This window comes from Callithrix jacchus, chromosome 7 (genome assembly GCF_049354715.1).
Source record: "Callithrix jacchus isolate 240 chromosome 7, calJac240_pri, whole genome shotgun sequence".
In the NCBI taxonomy this organism is placed as follows: Eukaryota; Metazoa; Chordata; class Mammalia; order Primates; family Cebidae; genus Callithrix; species Callithrix jacchus.
This window is the reverse complement of record NC_133508.1, coordinates 90,464,684-90,484,528: the sequence shown is the minus strand read 5'-3', so window position 1 is coordinate 90,484,528 and position 19,845 is coordinate 90,464,684. Positions and strand designations below refer to the sequence as shown.

The following is a 19,845-nucleotide window of genomic DNA, read 5'->3' as shown; positions in this document are numbered from 1 at the left end:
GGCAGTGAGCTTGCTCTGGGCCCAGGGATAAGGAATGATACTAGGTCAGGTTGGCACACCTCAGGGCCTTCCACATATAGCAGCTAAACCACCCCAACCCCTGGGGCCTCCGGCACAAATCAGCAGCAGAGAAACACCTCGGGGCCCAGCTGGCCATAGCACAGGCGGAATCATGGAGGATCCAGGCCAGGGCCCCTGCAGCCACCTAATTCCAAGCTGTCAGCATGATGCATGGGACAAATTAAATCCATAAATAAAAGAAGAGTGGCCTGTGGCATCTTGGCTATAACTGCACTCCCTGGTCAACGTTGGCAGGGGATGGCAGGAGAGCCCCTAGGAAAGCCCAGCCCAGCATCCTCTGTGTCCACCTGCCTGCCCCACAGGCCACACAGTGTCTAGTCACCAGGCTTGGCCTTGTTCCTGCCTCATATGTATTCTCCCTGTCTGGCTCCAGACACAGCCACCTGCTGCCTCAACCCTGGTAGTTCCTGATGCAGGAGAATGGGGCCTGATGGGAGCCAAAGGCTCCTGGTAATGAGAGGCTTGGGCCAATAGTCTGGGTTCAAAGCCCAGCCTTGGGGTGAAGGCTATCTCCTACCCACCCTGCCTGGTGCCCAGCCTCCACTAAGAATCTCTCCTCAGGACCCTCATACCCTACATAGTAACCACTTCCTTCCCATCCCCCAAGGCCATCATTGGACACCTCCTCCAGGAAGCCCTGCTGGAATGGCCCAGATTCAGCCCTTTGACTCCCAGGTGCACAGGCTTCTCCCAAAGTGGAGAAGTCCTGGGCTGGGCCCGGCCACCAAGATCTTCCCTGGCAGCCTCGTTTAAAATTCTGGCATCTTCCTGGCCTCAGCAACCCCAGTCCCCATTCCCTGCTTCAGTTTTTGAACAGTCCTTATTGCCATCCATCATGATTTTACTGATTTCTTTATTTTCTGGCTCCCCACTAGAATGTAAGTTCTCTGAGGGGAGGGTCTTTGTCCTTTGTGCTTGCTTTTGGATCTCTGTGTGTAGAGCAGCTCCCGTGTACATGGCCTCAAACATTAGGCAAAGGGCAAAGGAAAGGCATATGCAAAGGCTCGGAGGTGTGAACGGGCTTGGGAAGGAAGAAGGTGTGACAGATGGTGGATATCCCAGAGCAAGGTCCTCCAGAGGCGAGGCAAGGGGAGGAGAGCAAGGCCCAAACAGAGAAGGGTCTGGAATGCCAGGCCAGGGTGGGAGGGTGTTAAAGATTCATTCCATGGACAGAACACAGCCTGCACAGTGCATTCTTTTCTCTCTTTTTTGCTTGTTTGTTTATTTGAGTCAGGGTCTCACTCTGTTGCCCAAGCTGGAGTGCAGTGGCGCAATTATAGCTTACTGCAGCCTGGGTCTGCCAGACTCAACCTTTGGAGTAGCTGGGACTACAGACATGCATCACCATGTCCAGCTCATTTTTCATTCTTAGTAGAGATGAGGACTCGCTATGCTGCCCAGGCTGGTATCAAAGTCCAAGCAATCCTCCCACCTCAGCCTCCCAAAGTGCTGGGATTACATGCATAAGACCCTGTGTCTGATGTTTGTTTGTTTTAATCAAATTGGTTGCAAATATTTAAAAGATGATAAAAGCTCAGGATATTTTATACAGAAATCTAGATTTTTAGCTTTTCTTGAAGAATCAGAAGATCTGGTCTCACTGGGTCCCCATCCCTGCCAGGTAGCCACCCAGTCTCACCCCCCAGTCCCTGCAGGCCACAGTCCCTGAAGGCCAGTGGGCTTTCTGCCCCCTGACCAAAGCTGGAAGCCCATAGCCTCTTGTCAGGGTCCCCAGGGTACCTGGCCCAGGCCTGATCCTTGGATGGATGCTGGGTTGATGAATGAATGGAGAACAGATGAATGCAGCAATAATGAGAGTAATAATCCCTGTTCCCTGGGCCCCACTTTCCCAGGGGAGCATGGAGGTCCTGGTGTTTTGCAAACTTGGAAGTGCCGGAGCTGAATGAGGTGGCTCATGCCTATAGCCCCAGCTATTCGAGAAGCTGAGGTGAGGGGATCACTTGAGTCCAGGGTTTGAATCCAGCCTGAACAACAGTGAGACCTCATCTCTAAAATAAAACAAAACAAAAACCAACTTGGAAGTGCTGGGAATAATAATAACAAGAAAATAAACATATATGTAGCATTTGCCAGGTGCACAGCCCCATTCATAGCAATTTCCTTCTGTTATCTAATTTCTCCCTCACCAGGGTGCAGGACCTCATCCCATCCTGGGAGCAGTATGCCACTTACAGGGCTGGTGGGAGGATTAACTTAATTGATGCAGGTAAAGTGCCTAGAAAAGAGCCTGGCACTCAGCAGGTGCCCAGCAAGTCAGGGACTTTCACCAACAGGGAGCTTTCGTGGTGCCCAGATAAGGCCACCAAAGTTGGCGGAGGTTGAGAGACTCACCCAAGGTCACAGGGCGGTTGGTAGAGAACAGATGGAGAAATACGTGACACTGGGGGGCCCCCACCAGGGAGCCCACTCTGGTGAGGAGCTGGGTGCAGGGGCAGATCTCTGGGTAGAGCAGAAGGCTCCGGTCATGGGACTGCGATTCTGATTCTGGTTGGGGCTTTGGGCTTCTTCCACTCCCTTCCAGCCCTGCAGTCTGACCCAGCACCATCCTTCCCTGCTGACCCACCCAGCAGGCCCCCTCAATGTAGCAACTCGCCTTACAGATGGGGACTCCAAGACCCAGAGGAGAGACAGCTTGGCAGGGGAGAGGTGCCTGGGCCTCTGGTCGGACCCTCTACTTTCCAGTCCCAGCCCTACTCCTTACTGGCCCTGAGACCCCGGCCAAACCGCTTAACCTCGCTGGTTCTGGGTCCTCACCTTTTATGAATGTCAGAAGTGTGTACCCTACCCCAGGCACTGGGCTTAGAGCCTGGTATGTATCATTCCATTCATTCCTGACAGCAGCCTCATTCCATGCAGGGGCACCCTGAAAGCTCAGAGAGGGGAAGCAGCTTTCTTGGGTTCACACAGCTGGGGGTGAATTCAGAGTCAGGATTCAGACTGAGGCCTGGGTGAGTCCAAAGCCTGTGTTCTTGAAGTGAAGGAAATCATGTGAGCCTCATAGTGGTTGTGAGCATGTAAAGAAATAATCATAGTAGCTAATGTTTCCATCGCTTTTCCTTACTGGGCCAGGTGCTGTTATGAGCATTTTTAACATATTACTAGTTTAATCCACACATCGATACTATGGACGGGCATCAATCTATCATCATCCCCCAATTACAGATCAGGAAACTGAGGCACAGAGAAACTGAAAGCACAAGTTAGGTGATTTGCTCAAGGTTACAGACAGGTGTATGGTAGAGTCAGAGTTTAAATCCAAGCCTTCGGCTCCCTAGTCCTCGTTGTTTTTTTTACCCACTACTCATGAGCACAGAGCACCAGCCTGATGGGGCATGCTGACCCGCTATCCCCATGGCCTCTGCTCCTATCTCCAGAATTATGAAGTCAGCAGCAGAGCCAGCAATGAGGATGCAGGGCACAGGGATTCCCGTCCCAGACAGCTCCCCATCCCCCTCACTCCAGCCCCACCCTAGGATCTGGTTGGGTCTGGTTGGGTCTGGTTGGGTGCACAGGCCATCACCCCTGGAAAGAGAAGGATCAGCCCAAGAACAATGCTGGAGCCCTGCCATCCCTCTCCCTAGAAACCTAGGGCAGGGCTGGCCCAGCAGATGCAGGAAGAGGAGCTGTCTGCTGCCTGTTTTCCATCCTCACCAGGGCCTTCCCTCTCTGAGCCTAGACCTGGGAGTCCATAGCAGGCCCTGCGGGAGCTGTGACCATATTATTTGCCTTCTCCTGTCCTATATTCTGCCATCCCAGGTCTTACATGAGGAGACATCTCCAGCCTTGCTTCAACACGTGCTTTCCACCTTCTGGACCTGTTCTCCTGCAGCTCCCTCACCTGAAGCCTCTCCCATTCTCCTCCAGAAAGCCTTCTGTCTCCCTGCAGGTAGTTTGTCCACCCTTCCTCTGAAACTCCATGGCCCCACAGCCTCACACACCACTGTGATTGTCTTGTTTGTCTCAACTCCTACACTGCGCACCTAGTAATTTTACACAAACATACAAAGCCCTCCAGATGCACAGCAGCACACTCAGAAGCATGCATCCACGCTGGTGCATAGAAAAGCTCTCTTCATCTAGGGTACACTCAGACACCCCAAGGGCCAGTTACACAAACGCACAGACCCAAACACGTGAGCCTCGAATCGGGACACCTGGGTACATGCTAATGGTGACCTAAGCAACAAGGTGACATCTGAGAGCTGTCACACACACACACGTGCACACACACACACTCACAGCATACTTCCAAGCACACACAGACTCAGCTACCCATACAAGATCACATGGAGTAACAGCCCTCTCCACACATGGATATGCACACACATGTACAGTCATAAACATGCAACACCCCACAGTGGCTCACACACAGAGGTGCCATCTGGTGTCTGTGCTGGAGTCAGTCCTGGGGAGGGCTGGGTGGGCTATGGCCTGAGGCTGGGAAGACATCTCCGGAGACAGGTTGGGGGTCCTAGGGGCAGGGCCTGGGAAACCAGGCCACCATCCCCCGCTGGAGCTCACTCATGGAGGGAAAGAGAAATGATGCACCTATTGGGCTCCTGAGGGGGTTTGGGGTTTGGGGTGGGGAGAGGGCGGTCCTGAGTGGGAGGGGCCTCCTGGGCTGATTCCTGGCTCCAGTTTTCTTCCTGCCACTTGGGTTTCAGACCATCCCCAGCCCAGCAAGACCCTTCCCCTAGGCCCGGCTGAGGGCCATTGCTCCAGGCACTCTTGGCAGCCTTGCCCCTTATGTAGTAAAAGGCAGCATTTACCAAGCACAGGGCCAGACCTAGGGAGAACCTGCACCCCAGGTGCCTCACATGCTCACCCTAGTCCTAGCCCAGCAACGCTGACACACAGATCACAGTGTGCGTCACTTTAAGCATGTCATCTCCCATGATCCTCTCCACACTTCTGTCATGTAGGGATCATTCTGCCCATTTTCAAGAGGCTCAGAGAGGTGAAGGGAATTGCCTGAAGTGACCCAGCCCTCCCAAGGTGTCTCCTGGTCCCTGGGCCCCCAGGCCGGGGCTGGGTCTCCTTCAGTCCTCACCCATCACCTGGGGAAGCGACAAGAGCAGGGACAGCCCAGGGTAGGGGAGACAGCAGGATAGATGCTGGACACAGCCCAGTGAGGACCCATAAACTGTAAGGGCTGGAGATGGTGCATCAGGGAATATACATTCCACTCACTGCACCCACCCAGGCAAGGACAGGAAAGAGACCTCAGGGCTTTAGTTGTAAGTGGGTGTATTAGTCTGTTCTCATGCTGCTATAAAGACATACCCAACTGGGCAATTTACAAAGAAAAAGAGGTTTAATGGACTCATAGTTCTACATGGCGGAGGAGGCCTTACAATCACCATGGAAGATGAAGCAGGAGCAAAGGCACACCTTACATGGCGGCAGGCAAGAGGGCATGTGTTGGGGAGCTGCCCTTTATACAGCCATCTGATCTCCTGAGACTTAGTCACTATCATGAGAACAGCATGGGAAAAACCCACCCCCATGATTCAATTACCTCCCACTGGGTCCCTCCCACAACACCTGCTTGTGGGAGCTACAATTCAAGAAGAGATTTAGGTGGGGACACCGTCACACCACATCAGTGGGGTACCTGGAAATCATGACATTTCATTCATTCATTCATTCATTCAGCACATATTTATTGAGTCATCACTCTAGGAATGGAGGATGCAGCGGCAGACACACCAGAGTCCTTGCATCTGAGCCTGTCTACTGGTGGGAACACATCCAGCCCTGTGCTGGGGACTGCCATCTTGAGACTAGTCTCTGCCACAAAACCTTCCTGCCCTTTCTCCGGTTTCTTCTTCCTCAGGTTTAGTCTCCTCTGTCTTGGAGGAGAGCATGTGGTGTCACCCCAGAGACCATGACAGCTCACAGTGATTGAGAGTTTACTATGTGCCAGGCCCCTGTGATTCAGTTAAGCTTCAATGAGGTAAGTACTTCTATCACCCTCATTTTACAGGGAAACTAGACACACAGACATTGAGCCACCTGCCCGAAGTTACACAGGTAGGACATATGGCAAGGCTGGGATTTGAACCCAGAAGTCCCACACCAGCACTTGCACACAAGACCACAGAGCTACTCCGCCCCCCACCAGCTCTGCAGCATGTGTATGCATAGGTGTGGGGGTGGTGGGTGCAGGACACAGGGAGGAGGCTGTCGGGGAGCGGGTTTCCAGGGCGAAGCAGAACTGTAAAATGTCTCTGCTGCCTCATCTCCTTCCGTTTCCCTCCCAGTTTCCCTCTAACCTCACTTGATATGACTCACTGGCAGTTCTTGCTTCACTCTAATATCTTCAGTGCCTCCTTGCTCCCTTCAGGAGACAGTCCAAGACCCCAGGCTTGGCATTCGAGGCTCCAGTAGGTGCTTTTCCAGCCCCACTTGCACCAGGCACTGCCCTGTGCTCTGTGCTCTGTTCACAGTGACCTGTGAGATGCGTCCCCTGCCTATGCCTCCCCACCCTGCTGTCTGCACCTTGTCCTCTCTGCCTGGAGCACTCTTCCCTCACTTTGCCAACCAGCTCACTCCAGTCAGACTTCAAATCAGCTCCAGGCAGCCTTCCCTGGGCCCCGGTTGTGCTGAGCCTTCTCCTCTGCAGTGTAACAGCCCTGATCCACTGGGCTGTCACAGTTTCCATCTCCTGCTGCTCCCAGGATGGGTCCCCAACATCACCCAGCATGGGGCCTGGCACAGGGGCCCTGGCTGGACCTGGATTGTGGGTGAGGTTTCAGGGCCCCTGGGAGATGGCTCCACAGGCAGTGAGAAGCAGAGGAAAGGACAGGGTGGGGCCCAGGACAGGTGAGGTGTGGGGACTAGGGCACAGGGAGTCAGAGTGGCCAGAGGGGTCTGGGGACTGGGGGCTCCAGGGCTTGGTTCATTGAGGTCCCAAGGATAGTTACTCAGGCTGGTTCACAAGGATGCCAGGGTCAGACCACAAACATCACATGAGACTATCGCCAAGCTCCCAGCATTAAAAATTATATGGATTACGGAGGCCAGGTGCACTGGTTTACACTAGTAATCTTAGCATAATCCTAGCTTTGGGAGGCTGAGGTGGGAAGATCACTAGAAGCCAGGAGTTTGAGACCAGCCTGGGCAACATTGCAAAACCCTGTCTTTATTAAATATACAAAAATTTAGCCAGCTGTGGTGGCAGGTCCCTGTAATCCCAGCTACTCGATAAACCAAGGCACAAGAATCGCTTGAACCTGGAGGCAGAGGTTGCAGTGAGCTCAGATCATGCCACTTCACTCCAGCCTGGGCAACAGAGAGAGACCCTGTCTCATAAAACAAACAAACAAACAAACCCTATATAGATTACGGAATAATAGATGAATACAAGAGATGCATGTTGCATTTTATAAGAAATAAGTTGGCCAAAATCATTTACTATCTACATTAGGAACTTTCTGGGAAAGGAAAAGCTTATACTGAGTAATTATGTTGAGACAATAGATATAAACCAAGATTGTCCTAGAAACACCAAATGCAGGGTCATCATTATGAAGCACTGTAATAATGAACACCTTTGAACCCAACTGAAACATGAGATGATCATTGCTGTGGGCTTCTTCCTTGTCCCACTTCCCTGCCTTCCCTACAGAAGTAACTACTATCTTAAATTTTGTGACCCATCCTCATTAAAAACAAACATACTTTTACCACCTATGTATGAAAACCTAAACAGTGTCGTTGAATTTTGCTTGTTTTGGAGGCTTATAAGTGTCAGATCCTGTTGGTGTAGTCTTCCACAACAGGCCTTTCCCACTGCACATTATATTTCTAAATTCCTTCTTGTAGTTGGGCACGACTATGTTAGGTTCATTGCCACTGCTGTACAGGATTTCATTGTATGGTGATGCCACGATTAATTCATTTTACTGTTAAGGACATTAGGGTGGTTTCCAGGTTTTTGCCATCATAAACAGCACTGCCGGGAATATCCTTGCACTTGTCTCTGGGTGCTTGCACGCAAGCGTATCTCTAGGGTTTACACTTAGTAGTGACATCGCAATATTCTAAAGCATTTGCAGCAATTTACACTGCATTGGAGCATGTAGGGATCCCTGTTGATTCCTGCCTCACCAATACTTGCCACCATGCGACCCCTTTTCTATGGAAAATCTTCCTGTGGTCTTAATGTACATTTTCCTGATTTCTTTAAGGCTGAGAATCTTTTCTTTTGGTTTATTTTTCATTCATATTTTTCTGCTGGAAATACTCATTCATATCTTTTTCTCTTTTTAAACTGAGTTGTCTTCTTACTGATTTGTAAGAATTCTTTATGTATTCTGGATAGTAAGGCTTTGTGCGTTATTTGTGCTATAATATACTCTCCCATTTTGTGGCTTGTCTTTTCAACAATCAGAAAAAAAATTAACTTGGACAAAGAAGAGATTAGGCATGGTGAGAAATACTTTAACAGAAGCAACAACAAACATGACTAGCATCCTCAAAGAAATAAGAGAAAATATTGCATCCATGAAAAAAGAACGAGATACTCTAAAAAAAGGAATAGTGAAAGAACAAACAAAGGCTGTTGGAAATATGAAAAGATACATTTTTGAAAAACAACAAAAAACTGTGAAGAGTTGAAGAAAATTTCCAGAATGAAGAGCAAAACGGGATTAAAAAATCAGGTGGAAAAAAAAGATGTAAGAAATATAGAAAACTGGTCTGGGGCCAGTATTTGAATAATTAAGGAGTTCCTGAAAGAAAAAATAAAATCATTATAGAGGTACTTCTTTTAAATTGCCTCCAAAATGAAGATGATTAGTTTGTCCGTGAGGACCCACTGGATGCCCAGCACAATGAATGGAAATTGATTCGCTTCAAGACACACTAAGGCTAAGCAGATATGGTGGTGTGAGCCTGTAATCCCAGCTACTCAGGAGGCTGGGGCAGGAGGATCCTTGAGCTCAGGAGGTCAAGGCTAAAGTGAGCAATGATTGTGCCACTGCACTCCAGCCTAGGTGGCAATGAGAACCCATCTCTTAAAAGAAAAGACCCACTGAGGACACAGCTTCTAGAGGGAACAGAGAGAGCCTCTGTAAAAGATTAGGAAACAGAATGGCCTTGGACTTTACAGCAGAAACTAGAAGACAATGGAGCAAGCCTTCAAAATTCAGAGGGAAGAATATTACCAGTTTAGAAATTTATACCTGGTCAAACTATCTGATTAAATGTGAGGCACTTTTAGAAATGCAAGGTCTTTAGATTTTACCTCAAACACATCCTTTAGAAAGGTATAGGTGTATGTGGCCAGGTGCAGTGGCTCACACCTATAATCCCAGCACTTTGGGAGGCTGAGGTGGGTGGATCACCTGAGGTCAGGAATTCGAGACCAGCCTGGCCAACATGGAGAAACCCCATCTCTACTAAAACTACAAAAATTAGCCAGACATGGTGGCACATACCTGTAGTCCTGGTACTTGGAAGCCTGAGGCAGGAGAATTGCTTGAACTTGGGAGGCGGAGGCTGCGGTGAGCCGAGATCACACCACTGCACTCTAGCCTGGGTGACAGAGGGAGACTCCATCTCAAAAAATAAAATAAAATAAATATGTAAATAAAAAGTAAAACAAAAAGAAAGCTATGGGTACATTTCCCCCAAATAAAGCAGTGAACCCAGAAAGAGGAAGACATGGGACCTAGGAATTGAGGGGTTCGACCCAGGAGAAAGGTGCACAACAGTATCCAAGTGACAACCAGAGCAGCTGGCCTTGCCATCAGCCAGTCCACGACGCAGCAGTCAGAAATCCACAGGGACTCCTTCAAGAGGAGTAAGTGGGTAGAATACAGTACTCCCCCGTTATCCTTGGGGATACATTCCAATACCCGCAATGGAACCTGATTGCTGTCATCAGAACATGTTTCTATTTGTGTCTTACACTCACAAACTTAATGCCTTTTCCATCATTACAAAGCACTCATCACACGTGGTTGTAACTTTTGCAGCCTGAGGTGCAACAGCAAACCTAGCACAAATTTCTTTCCTTCTTCACAATTTCATGAATAGAGTCATTCTTACTGTAGACCTTAGCAACCACAGCACGCAATTTTGTTTTTTAATTTTCTTATTAAGTCAAGTACTTTCACCTTTCTGCTTAAAGGAAGTACTTTACAGCTTCCCTTTGGCATAAAGTGTTCAGAATCACCAGCACCACTCCTCTTGCGCTTTGGGGCCCATAATCAAGTAAAATAGGGATTACCAGAACAGAAGCACTGGGATACTGTGACAGTTGATCTGGTAACTGAGGGGGCTGCTGAGTAAGTGATGGGAGAGGAGTGTCTATAGTGCCGACCCACTGGACAAAGGGATGATTCACATCCCAGGTGGGACAAAGCTGGACAACCTGAGGTTTCATCGTGCTACTCAGAATAGCCCGCATCTGAAAACTTTCAAATTGTTTATTTCTGGAATTTTCCATTTAACATTTTCAGACCATGGTTGACCTTGGGCAAATGAATTTGCAGAAAGTGAAACTCCAGATAAGTGGGGATTACTGTATTGAATGTGGGTGATTGTACTAAGACAAGATTTACACAAATGAGGGAGAGTTTAGAGAGGAAGGAGAGAGAAATACATAGAAAACTAAGCAAGAAATAAAGCAATAAAGCAAAACATAATAATTATTAATTCCAGGGAAAAACACAAAGGTGTGCAGGAAAAAAATACTAATCATGGCCCCTATGAATAGCATTTATTTTGTTGTGATCATATAGAAATATTTTCAGAATATGACATCAAATGCACAGGCAACAAAAGAAAAAATAGATTGGACTACATCAAAATTGAAATATTCTGTGTACCAAAGGGCAGAATCGATAGAGTGAAAAGCCTGATGATGGAGATGGAAGGAAATATTTGCCAACCATATATCTGATAAGGGGTTAATATCTAAAAGATCTAAGAATTCCTACAACTCAACAAAGCTCTGTGTTATAAAAAACAAACAGGCCGGGGGCAGTGGCTCACACCTGTAATCCCAGCACTTTGGGAGGCGGAGGCAGGCAGACCACGAGGTCAAGAGATCAAGACCATCCTGGCCAACATGGTGAAACCCCGTCTCTACTAAAAATACAAAAATTAGCCGGCTGTGGTGGCGCGTGCCTGTAATCCCAGCTACTCGGGAGGCTGAGGTGGAAGAATCGCTTGAACCCGGGAGGCGGAGGTTGCAGTGAGCTGAGACTGTGCCACTGCACTTCAGCCTGGCGTCAGAGCAAGACTCCGTCTCAAAAACAAACAAACAAACTAAAACCACAACAGAAAATAACAAGTTTTGGCCAGGACATAGAGAAACTGGAACCCTTACACATTGTCGGCAGGGGCATAAAATGATACAACTGCTGCGGAAAAAACTATGGTGGTTCCTCAAAAAATAAAAACTAGAAACACAGTATGATCCAGCAATTCCACTTCTGAGTATATTCAGAAGAGCTGAAAGCAAGGACTTGAAGAGATATTTGTACACCCATGTTTGTAGCAGCATTATACACAATAGCTAAAATGCGGAACCAACCCGAGTGTTTCCTGATAGGTGAATGAAGAAACAAAATGTGGAGTAGACATACAATGCGCTATCCCCAATCCTTAAAAAGGAAGGGAATTGTGACACATGCCACAACATGGATGAACCTTGATGGTGTCATGCTAAGTGAAATAAGCCACTCACGAAAGAATAAATATTGTATGATTTCACTTACATGAAGTACCTAGAGTAGTCAAACTCATAAATAAAGGAAGTAGAATGGTGGTTTCTGGGGCTGGCGGGGAGGAAGGAGGGGATTTTGACGTAGCTCACCCCTGTACTCCCTAGCACTTTGGGAGGCTGAGGCGGGTGATCGCCTGTGCTCAGGAGTTCAAGACCAACCTGGGCAATATGGCAAAACCCTGTCCTTACTTAAAAAACAAACAAAAATTAGCCAGATGTGGTGGTGTGTGTCTGTAGTCCCAGCTACTGGGGAGGCTGAGGTAGGAGGATCACTTGAGTCTGGGGCTGGTCGGGGGTTGGGGTGGGTGGAGATTACAGTGACAGGATTGCACCACTGCAGTCCAGCCTGGGTGACAGATCGAGACCATGTCTCAACCAATCAATACAAATATAAAAAACAATTTAAAAAATAAAAACAAACCCAAAATAGAAGCAAACAGAAAGGTACTAAGCCTGTCCCCGAAGGCCATGTGACTCAGGGTGAGCACCCAGGGCCTGAGCCACCTGCAAGTCACCTTGAGGAATGCCTGTCAGCATGGGCAGAGCAGTCAGGGCTCCTGCCCTCCATCCGCCCTGGAATTAACAGGGAGCTCAGAGCTGATGGCCCTTAGAGAAAAGAGACACATCTGCAGGCACAGCGGCTCATTGTTTACATGAATAGCCACACATTTACTTTAATGTGTATTGGAAAAATATAATAAGCACATCAAGCCTGTGATTTCATGGAGATTATTGCTTAGGATGAAGCTAAATCTAAGTGAAAGGAATTAAGGGGAACACTGGGACGGCAATAGCAGGTAAGGGGAAATAGAGAAAGTAACTCAAGCGGATGGGAATGATTGCAGTTACAGGAAATAGTGACCTAGGGCAACCCTTTAGGTTAGAGATGGGCACCCCAGGCCCAGAGAGGGAGCAGGACTCACTCAGTATCCTACATAAGGCAGTAGAGGAGGAGGTACTGTGACTCCACCCTCCTGAAAGCACATGGCCAAGAGGCAAGACACGGAGGTTGGGTCTGTCTTGCTTTTCTATGAACCCCGGAACCACCTTCATCCTCTCCGTTCCTCTGCACAGTGAAGGGGGTCTGCAGCGAATAGCAATAATGCAGCTGATATTAACTGTAGATAATCCTTACAGAGTTCTTACTATGTAGCAGAAGCAACCACAATGGCAATAATAATAGCAAAGGCTTACATAGTGTGTACTTAAGTTCTCAGAAGGCCTTTGAGTACATAGTGCGCACTGTGTAAGTGTATACCTAGTTGGCCGTCTCCATCCATGCGTTCTGAATCCTTGATTCAACGAACGGCAGATCAGAAATATTCAGGAAAAAAAAAATTGCATGTGTACTAAACACGTGCAGCCTTTTTTTTCCTTGTCATTATTCCATAAACAATACAGCATAACAACTATTTACACAGCGTTTACATTGTATAGGTATTATAAAAAACCTAGAGATGATGGATGATGTAAAGTATACAGGAGGATGTATATAGATTATATGCAAATACTGCATTAGTTTCTACCAACCACTTGAGCATCTGAGGATTTTGGTATCAGCAGGAGGTCCTGGCACCAGTCCCCCATGGATACAGAGGAAGAACTGTATTAATTCATCCTCACAAATCCTACGACAGTGTGGCAGCAAGCCTCCAAGATAGCCCAATATAGACCTCCTGGGAGTCACATTCCCACATAGTTCCCTTCTGCATAGAATAAAGCTGAGCCATGTAACCAACAGGATATTGCAGAGAGGAGGGAGCATGACTTCCATGGTCAGGTCATATAAGACATTGTGACTTCATTGCTTTCTCTTTCTTTGATTAGTCTCCCTAGGGAAAGCCAGCGATGTCATGTGGACACTCAAGCAGTCCTCTGGAGTTAGCCACATGGTGAAAAATGGAGTCCTCCTGCCACCAGCCAAAAGAGACTTGCCAGCCGTGTGAGTGAGCCAGCCCAGACACTCCAGCCCCAGTTAAACCTTCGGAGGACTGCGGCCTCACCAACATCTTGACTACAACTTCATGAGAGACCCAGAGCTAGACCCATGCAGCTAAGCTGTTCCCCAGTTCCTGGCCCACAGACACTGTGAGAGATAATAAATGTGTATTTCTGTTTGAAGCTGCTAAGTTTTGGGGTAATTGGTTTGGCAGTAATAGGTAACTGATAGCATTAGGAAACATTAGCTAATGCTATCCATGTTTTGCAAATGAGAGAATTGAGGCATAAAAGTAACTTGCCCCAGGTCACACGCGCAACAGGTGGTTTAAACTATGGCAGTTTGGATCTGTGTAAAGCTCAGGTAGTAAATTAGAATCTCTCTTTTACAGGAATCAGGACACTTTACCTGCTCAGAGGGAGGGGGAAAGAGACGGAGACACAAACACAGAGAGACAGTGACACGGAGAAGTGTGCCATGGGCTCGCAATACCGTGTGAAGGACTGGGGCTGCACCTGCTTAAAGTGAAGGCAGTGGAGAAGTGCAGTGAAGTGTAAGTGAAGGACAGTGGAGCACCCTTGCCCTTGCAGCTCGGCTGTGATTGGCTTGGGGCTGCTGCTCTCTGACCCTGGCTGGGCTGGTGACTCGGCCTAAGGTACCTGGGGGTGGAATCTGAGGCCCCTTAACAGACCCCTCCCTGGCTCTTGTTCCCCTGGGCTGACACTGTCTGTCCAGGCTCTCTCTGCCTCCAGACCAGAGCGCCTCCAGGGAAGAGGTAGAGTTTTGTTCATCTGTGTCCCTCACCTAGCACAAGGCCTGCCAGAGCAGTCTGGGTGAGGTGAGTGCAGAAGGCCCTCTGGCCCTGGAGAGGTGTCATTACTGGGGACAGAGCAAGAACCAGGATGATCCTGTCTCTGACTGGAGGAGCTCCCATTGGATGGAGGAGCCAACAATGACAGTCCAGTGTGATCAGGGAGATTGGGACGCACAGTGCCACAGGGGCCCAGAGGACCAGGGAGGATCGCTGTGCAGGAGGCTAGAAGGCTTCCCAGATGAGGAGGCATTGGAGGTGAGGCCCAAAGGGTAAACAGAAGCCAACCCATGCAGGAGTGTTCTAGGCAGAGGGCACAGCCTGGCAGAGGTCTGAAGCTCCAGTTCCTGGGGGACAAAGTGAAAGAGTAGATAGAGTGTGCAGAGAGTGGGCTGCTGGAGGCCAACATGGAGACTTGGAGTGGCAGGGCGCCATACTGACAGCTGGTGAAATGTCACCTACAACTGTCTCATGGGAGAATTCATTACATTTGGAGTTGGGTTTAGGAGTTTTCTTTGGAAACCCAGGGTAGGCAGTGTCTGTAAGCTTGAGTCAGCCCAGGATGGAGAGAGAGGGTAGCGGAGGACAGGAAGTCACCTGGGTGGCAGAAGCTGTACCAGGACCTCAGTGTTCATTTGGTGTCTCATGTTTCAAGGACTGGGCTTTCTCCCTTTGCCCCTCACAGAAATTAACCGTTTATGTGCCCTGAAAAATTCCCACTTGCATCCTCTGGGTTTGCATGCAGGCTTAGTCTTTTCCTAGCTGTGTGACCTCTCGGCCGCTTAGTTTACCCATTTATAAAATGGGATAACCACAAAACCTGCCTCATAAAGATGTCGTAAGGATTAAACAGGAAAAAGAATTTAAGCCGGGTGCGGTGGCTGATGTCTGGAATCCCAGCACTTTGAGAGGCCAAGGCGGGCAGATCACCTGAGGTCAGGAGTTCAAGACCAGCCTGGGCAACGTGGTGAAACGCCATCTCTATTAAAAATGCAAAAATTAGTGGTGCGTGGTGACAGGCACCTGTAATGCCAGCTACCCCAGAGGCTGAGGGAGGAGAATTGCTTGAACCCAGGACATGGAGGTTGCAATGAGCCGAGATGGCACCACTGCACTCTAGCCTGGGTGACAGAGAGACTCCTCAAAAAAAAAAAAGTAAAACATTTAGAATGGTTCCTGACCCCCAGCAAGTATACAATCAATATTAGCTATTGCTATTATTTTATGCAGTTTTCACTTTTTCAAGGAAACATAACTTACCTAATGCTTGCAATGTGTCAGGCCTTGTATTTATCTTCTGAAGACGAAGATGAGGAAGACACAGTCCTCCTAGGGGTACAAAAACCTTCAATAAAGACAGAAACAAGCATTGGTCAAATGTGTCCTGTGCTAAGAATCCAAGAATGCAGGCAAGCAGGCTCCTGTCCTCCGGAAGCCCGCAGAGTGACTAGGGAGACAGTTGCATAAGCAGACCCAGGCAACACAGGGTGGTCAGGGCTGTGATAAAGGGAAGCCCAGGGACTGCAGGGGCCCAGGGAAGTGGCCTAAAGTGGGTGGAGACTGAGAGGAGCCAGGGGGACCTCTGCTGAGGGGGCTGCTGAGAGACAAGGAGTTGCCCACTTTGGCAGCTGGCTGTGTGTTGACAATATGAGCAAGGACTCCCTTGGGGAGGTCAGGGGATGCCCAGGTTCAATCTTGGTTCTGGGTATTAGAAAGCCATCAGGGGTGTGTGAACAGGGAATTGTGTTTGAATAATAGTAACAATAACTAACATTTATCACGCACCTACTATATACTGTGTACTGTACATACACAATCTCATCTAATATCCTCACCACAACCCCGTGAGGTGAATACTGTCACTTTTCTCCTTTTTCAGATTTAGAAACGGAGCCACAGAGTTTGAGTTGCCCAAGTTCACATAACTAGAAAGGTAAAGAACAGACTCAAATCCAGACAGTCTGACCCACAGGCCAGCGCTCTTCATCTTTCCATCTGCGGCCTCTATACTATACTTCCGCCCACACACTAATCTTACAGTTGGAATGAATTTCAGAAATTAGTTATCTCTTCCATTTCCCAGATGAGAAAGTAAGACTCGGAAATAGGATTGACTTCCCTATGGGTGGAAGAGGAGGAGAGACTGAGTCAGATCGGTCAGTTTGGGTGGCAGACGGGCTTCTACCTTGGTCCCATAGTCCCAGGCACCTTTGTGCTTGACACAGAGTCCAAACTCTTGGCTGTGGCCTACAAAGCCCTGGTGATCAGAGCCTTGCCAACTCCCTCTGGCCTCACCTGAGGCACCAACTCCTTCGCTGTCATCAGGCCCCAGCCCACCTTGAGGCCTCTGCATTGCCGTTCCCTCTGCCAGGAATGCCTTTCCCCCGATCTTCATGGGTCAGGATCCATCTTGCCGTTCAGTGAAATGTCACCTCCTCCATGAGGCCTCACCTGATCACCTTCTCTACAGTTACCCCATTGCTTTCACATCTGTCTGTTTTTCTCATTGAAGTTATGATGACCTGAAATAATCTTCTGTTTTCCCGATTTTGTGTGTATCTCTTCCAACTAAAACATAGCTGCAGGAGAGCAGGGAGGAACCTTACTGTTTCCACACTGTATCCTTGAGCCTTGAATGGTGTTTGGCACATGTAGGTGATTGTCTGTATGCTAATGGTCTGACTCTCCACTGGTCAGGGACCTCCCTGGGGCTGGCATCACGTCTGATTCATCTTGGCACCCACAGGCCCAGCACAGGGTTGGCCCAGAACAGGGCTTGAAATGCTGGCTGAATGACTGAATGAACAAGGGACAGAAGGGGTGATGATGGCAGGAGCACTGTACTGGGCTCTCTGGGGACTCTAAGCCCCTTTCTGGTGGCTGAGCCGCCAATGCCCTGGAATCTCATTTTCTAAAGAAGGTTGTGTGGGTTGGACCCAGCTAACAAGCCTGCAGCTGAAATCGAATCCCAGCTCTGCTCTTCGAATCGTTCTCCCCAGCGTGGGTGAGGTGGGCTGCAGCCCTCCAGAGGAGGAGGCGCCTTCCTCTTCCAGCAGAGGACAGCAGGGGAGGACAGCGTGGGCCTAATCGCACGTGCCCTAGTGGCAGGGATGGCATCCCTTCTGTGCCCCGCCCCCCCACCAGACCTCCTCTTTCTCATCCAGCGAAGATTCCTGGATTCCTTGTCGTCCCTGCGGGGCCCCCTGATTGCCCCTCTGCCTAGGCCCCTGAAGCCCACGACGATGAATAGTCTGTGCACCAGGCCCAAGCCATCTGCCTTACATTCCCTCCCATGATCACATGAGCATGCAACATGCACAGATGCACGAGGGCACGGAAACGAAACCAGCCACAAGGATTTATAATATCCCAGCCGGAGTCCATGACAGGTGAAGAGGTCCAGCCCTGCGCCCCCAGCTTCTCCTTGCTCATCCACATCTTGGTACCCCACCCCCATCCCTTCCTCGTCCGCCCCATGCGTACACTGCACAGGCTTGTGCGCCCTGGAACATCATTTCCCGTCCCGCCCAGGCTCACTCCTATACATCCCTCGGCCTCTAATCGGCCTGTCACCTCCTCCAGGAAGCCTCTGCTGATTCCTCTGGACATGCTGCCTCCGGGGGTCAGGGGCTCGCCTAGCCCATCCCCGCGTCTACAGAGCCCAGCACTCAGGCGAGCCCCAAACAGGGCTGTGGAGCCCCGGCTGAGAGAAGAGTGGACCAACGACAGGCGGGAGGAAGACGAGGAGGCGGCGGCAGGGGGAGCGTGGGGCGGAGGCGGCAGCGGGAGGGAGCGCGCGCGCCGGCGGCGGCCGCCCAGGGCCGGGGCCGCGCGCCCAGCCTGAGCCCGCCCCGCCGCCAAGCGTCACCGAACCTGCTTGAAATGCAGCCGAGGAGCCGGGGCGGGCGGCAGCGGCGGCGGCGGCGGCGGCGGGGGCAGCGGCAGACCCGGCGCCACGGCAAGGACTCGGAGAGCTGAGGCGCGGCGGCGGCTGCGGCGGCGCGGGGAGCGCGGGACCCTGCGGCCGGAGCCGGGGGCCCGCCATGGGCCGCCCCGAGCGGGGCGCGCTCCGGCCGCTGGCGCTGCTGGCGCTGCTGCTGCTGCGGCTCCAGCATCTCGCGGCGGCGGCGGCGGCGGCTGATCCGCTGCTCGGCGGCCAAGGTGCGTGCGGCCGGCCCCTGGCTTGGCTCTGAGCCGCTCCCGCCGCCAACAAAGCGCAGCCCGGAGGTCCGGGATGGGGCGGGGCGGGGCGGGGCGCGAACCCGGGGCTATTGGGGTCGCCAGGCAAGACAGGCTCCCCGCGACGCGGCTATTCCTGAATTTGCCCTCGGCCCCCCACCCCCTCGGGCCTCAGTGATGAGGGCTCTGCCCTCGGGGCAGAGGCTCTTGGGGGAGGGGTGCAGGGGGCTTGGCCGGTGGGGAACTTTGCGGGAGGGGCGGCTGTTCATGGTTCCGGATGAGCTCTGTGGTTCTCGCCGTTGGGGTTTATTTGACCCGCGCGCTCCGCGGCGGTAATGAGCGGAGCCGGACTGCTGCACCGCTTGACAATGCGTTTCCGCAGACCCCTGCGCGCGGCGGAGGGAGAGGGGCTGCCTGCCGGGGGGATGTGCCCGCGGCTCCCAGTGCGCGTGGCGCGCGGGTGCGGGGACTCCCTTTGGGCTGTGTCTGAGCGGATCTCTTGACTATGGGTCATGTGTGCGGGTGAGTGCGTCCGAATGGAGAGTATGCCCTAGTCGTGTGACGCTGTAAGGAGGTGCCTGGTCTCGTCGTGCCACCCAGCGGCCCTTCATCCACCGACTCCCTGCCATCGTGCCCTCCCTTTGGGTCGAGAGTGCCCGAAGCTCCCGGAGTCTCCATAATCGTCCCCTTTCCGCCTCCCCAGCGGACCCTTCGGGGTGGCCGGGGCTGCAAGGTGGGGAGGCGGGCCGAGTCCGCTGATCTAGCTCACGCTCCCTCCCCCCGCAGGGCCGGCCAAGGAGTGCGAAGAGGACCAATTCCGGTGCCGAAACGAGCGCTGCATCCCCTCTGTGTGGAGATGCGACGAGGACGATGACTGCTCGGACCACAGCGACGAGGACGACTGCCGTGAGTGGCGGGCCCGGGAGCTCAGACCCGGGGAGAAGACGAACGGTGCCGGCCACAGTGCTCGGCGCGCACGTGGCTGCAACCGCGGCGCTGCCACCTGCGCCGGCCTTGTCGCCGGAGCCTGCTACCGGGAAACCGCCTGGGCACCGCCTCCCTTGGGGCTGTGTG

General features: G+C 51.1%; 2 protein-coding genes across 43 annotated transcripts in view; one reads left to right on the top strand and one right to left on the bottom strand.

Annotated features, from left to right (window-relative positions):
* The window catches only part of DMRTB1 (DMRT like family B with proline rich C-terminal 1), a 131,830-nt gene extending 113,047 nt beyond the window's left edge, over positions 1 to 18,783 (bottom strand). For 3 of the 15 annotated variants that reach the window (XM_078331869.1, XM_078331875.1, XM_054236258.2), the window contains exons 1-2: positions 18,166 to 18,334; positions 15,853 to 15,937 (exon numbers count right to left, since the gene is read on the bottom strand). The gene's annotated coding sequence lies outside the window, so the exon portion shown is untranslated. Of the gene's footprint in view, positions 1 to 9,545; positions 9,667 to 12,765; positions 12,927 to 15,852; positions 15,938 to 16,887; positions 17,389 to 18,165; positions 18,335 to 18,465 lie in introns of those variants that run through there. The other 12 variants (XM_078331880.1, XM_078331876.1, XM_078331881.1 and 9 more) reach the window with 12 other exon arrangements.
* Positions 18,472 to 19,845, top strand: part of LRP8 (LDL receptor related protein 8) — a 75,769-nt gene continuing 74,395 nt past the window's right edge. For all 28 annotated transcript variants that reach the window (XM_035251536.3, XM_035251535.3, XM_078331864.1 and 25 more), the window contains exons 1-2: positions 18,472 to 18,753; positions 19,558 to 19,677. In XM_035251536.3, coding sequence (XP_035107427.1) covers positions 18,636 to 18,753; positions 19,558 to 19,677 — 238 coding nt within the window. In that variant the 5' untranslated portion in view covers positions 18,472 to 18,635. The remainder of the gene's footprint in view (positions 18,754 to 19,557; positions 19,678 to 19,845) is intronic.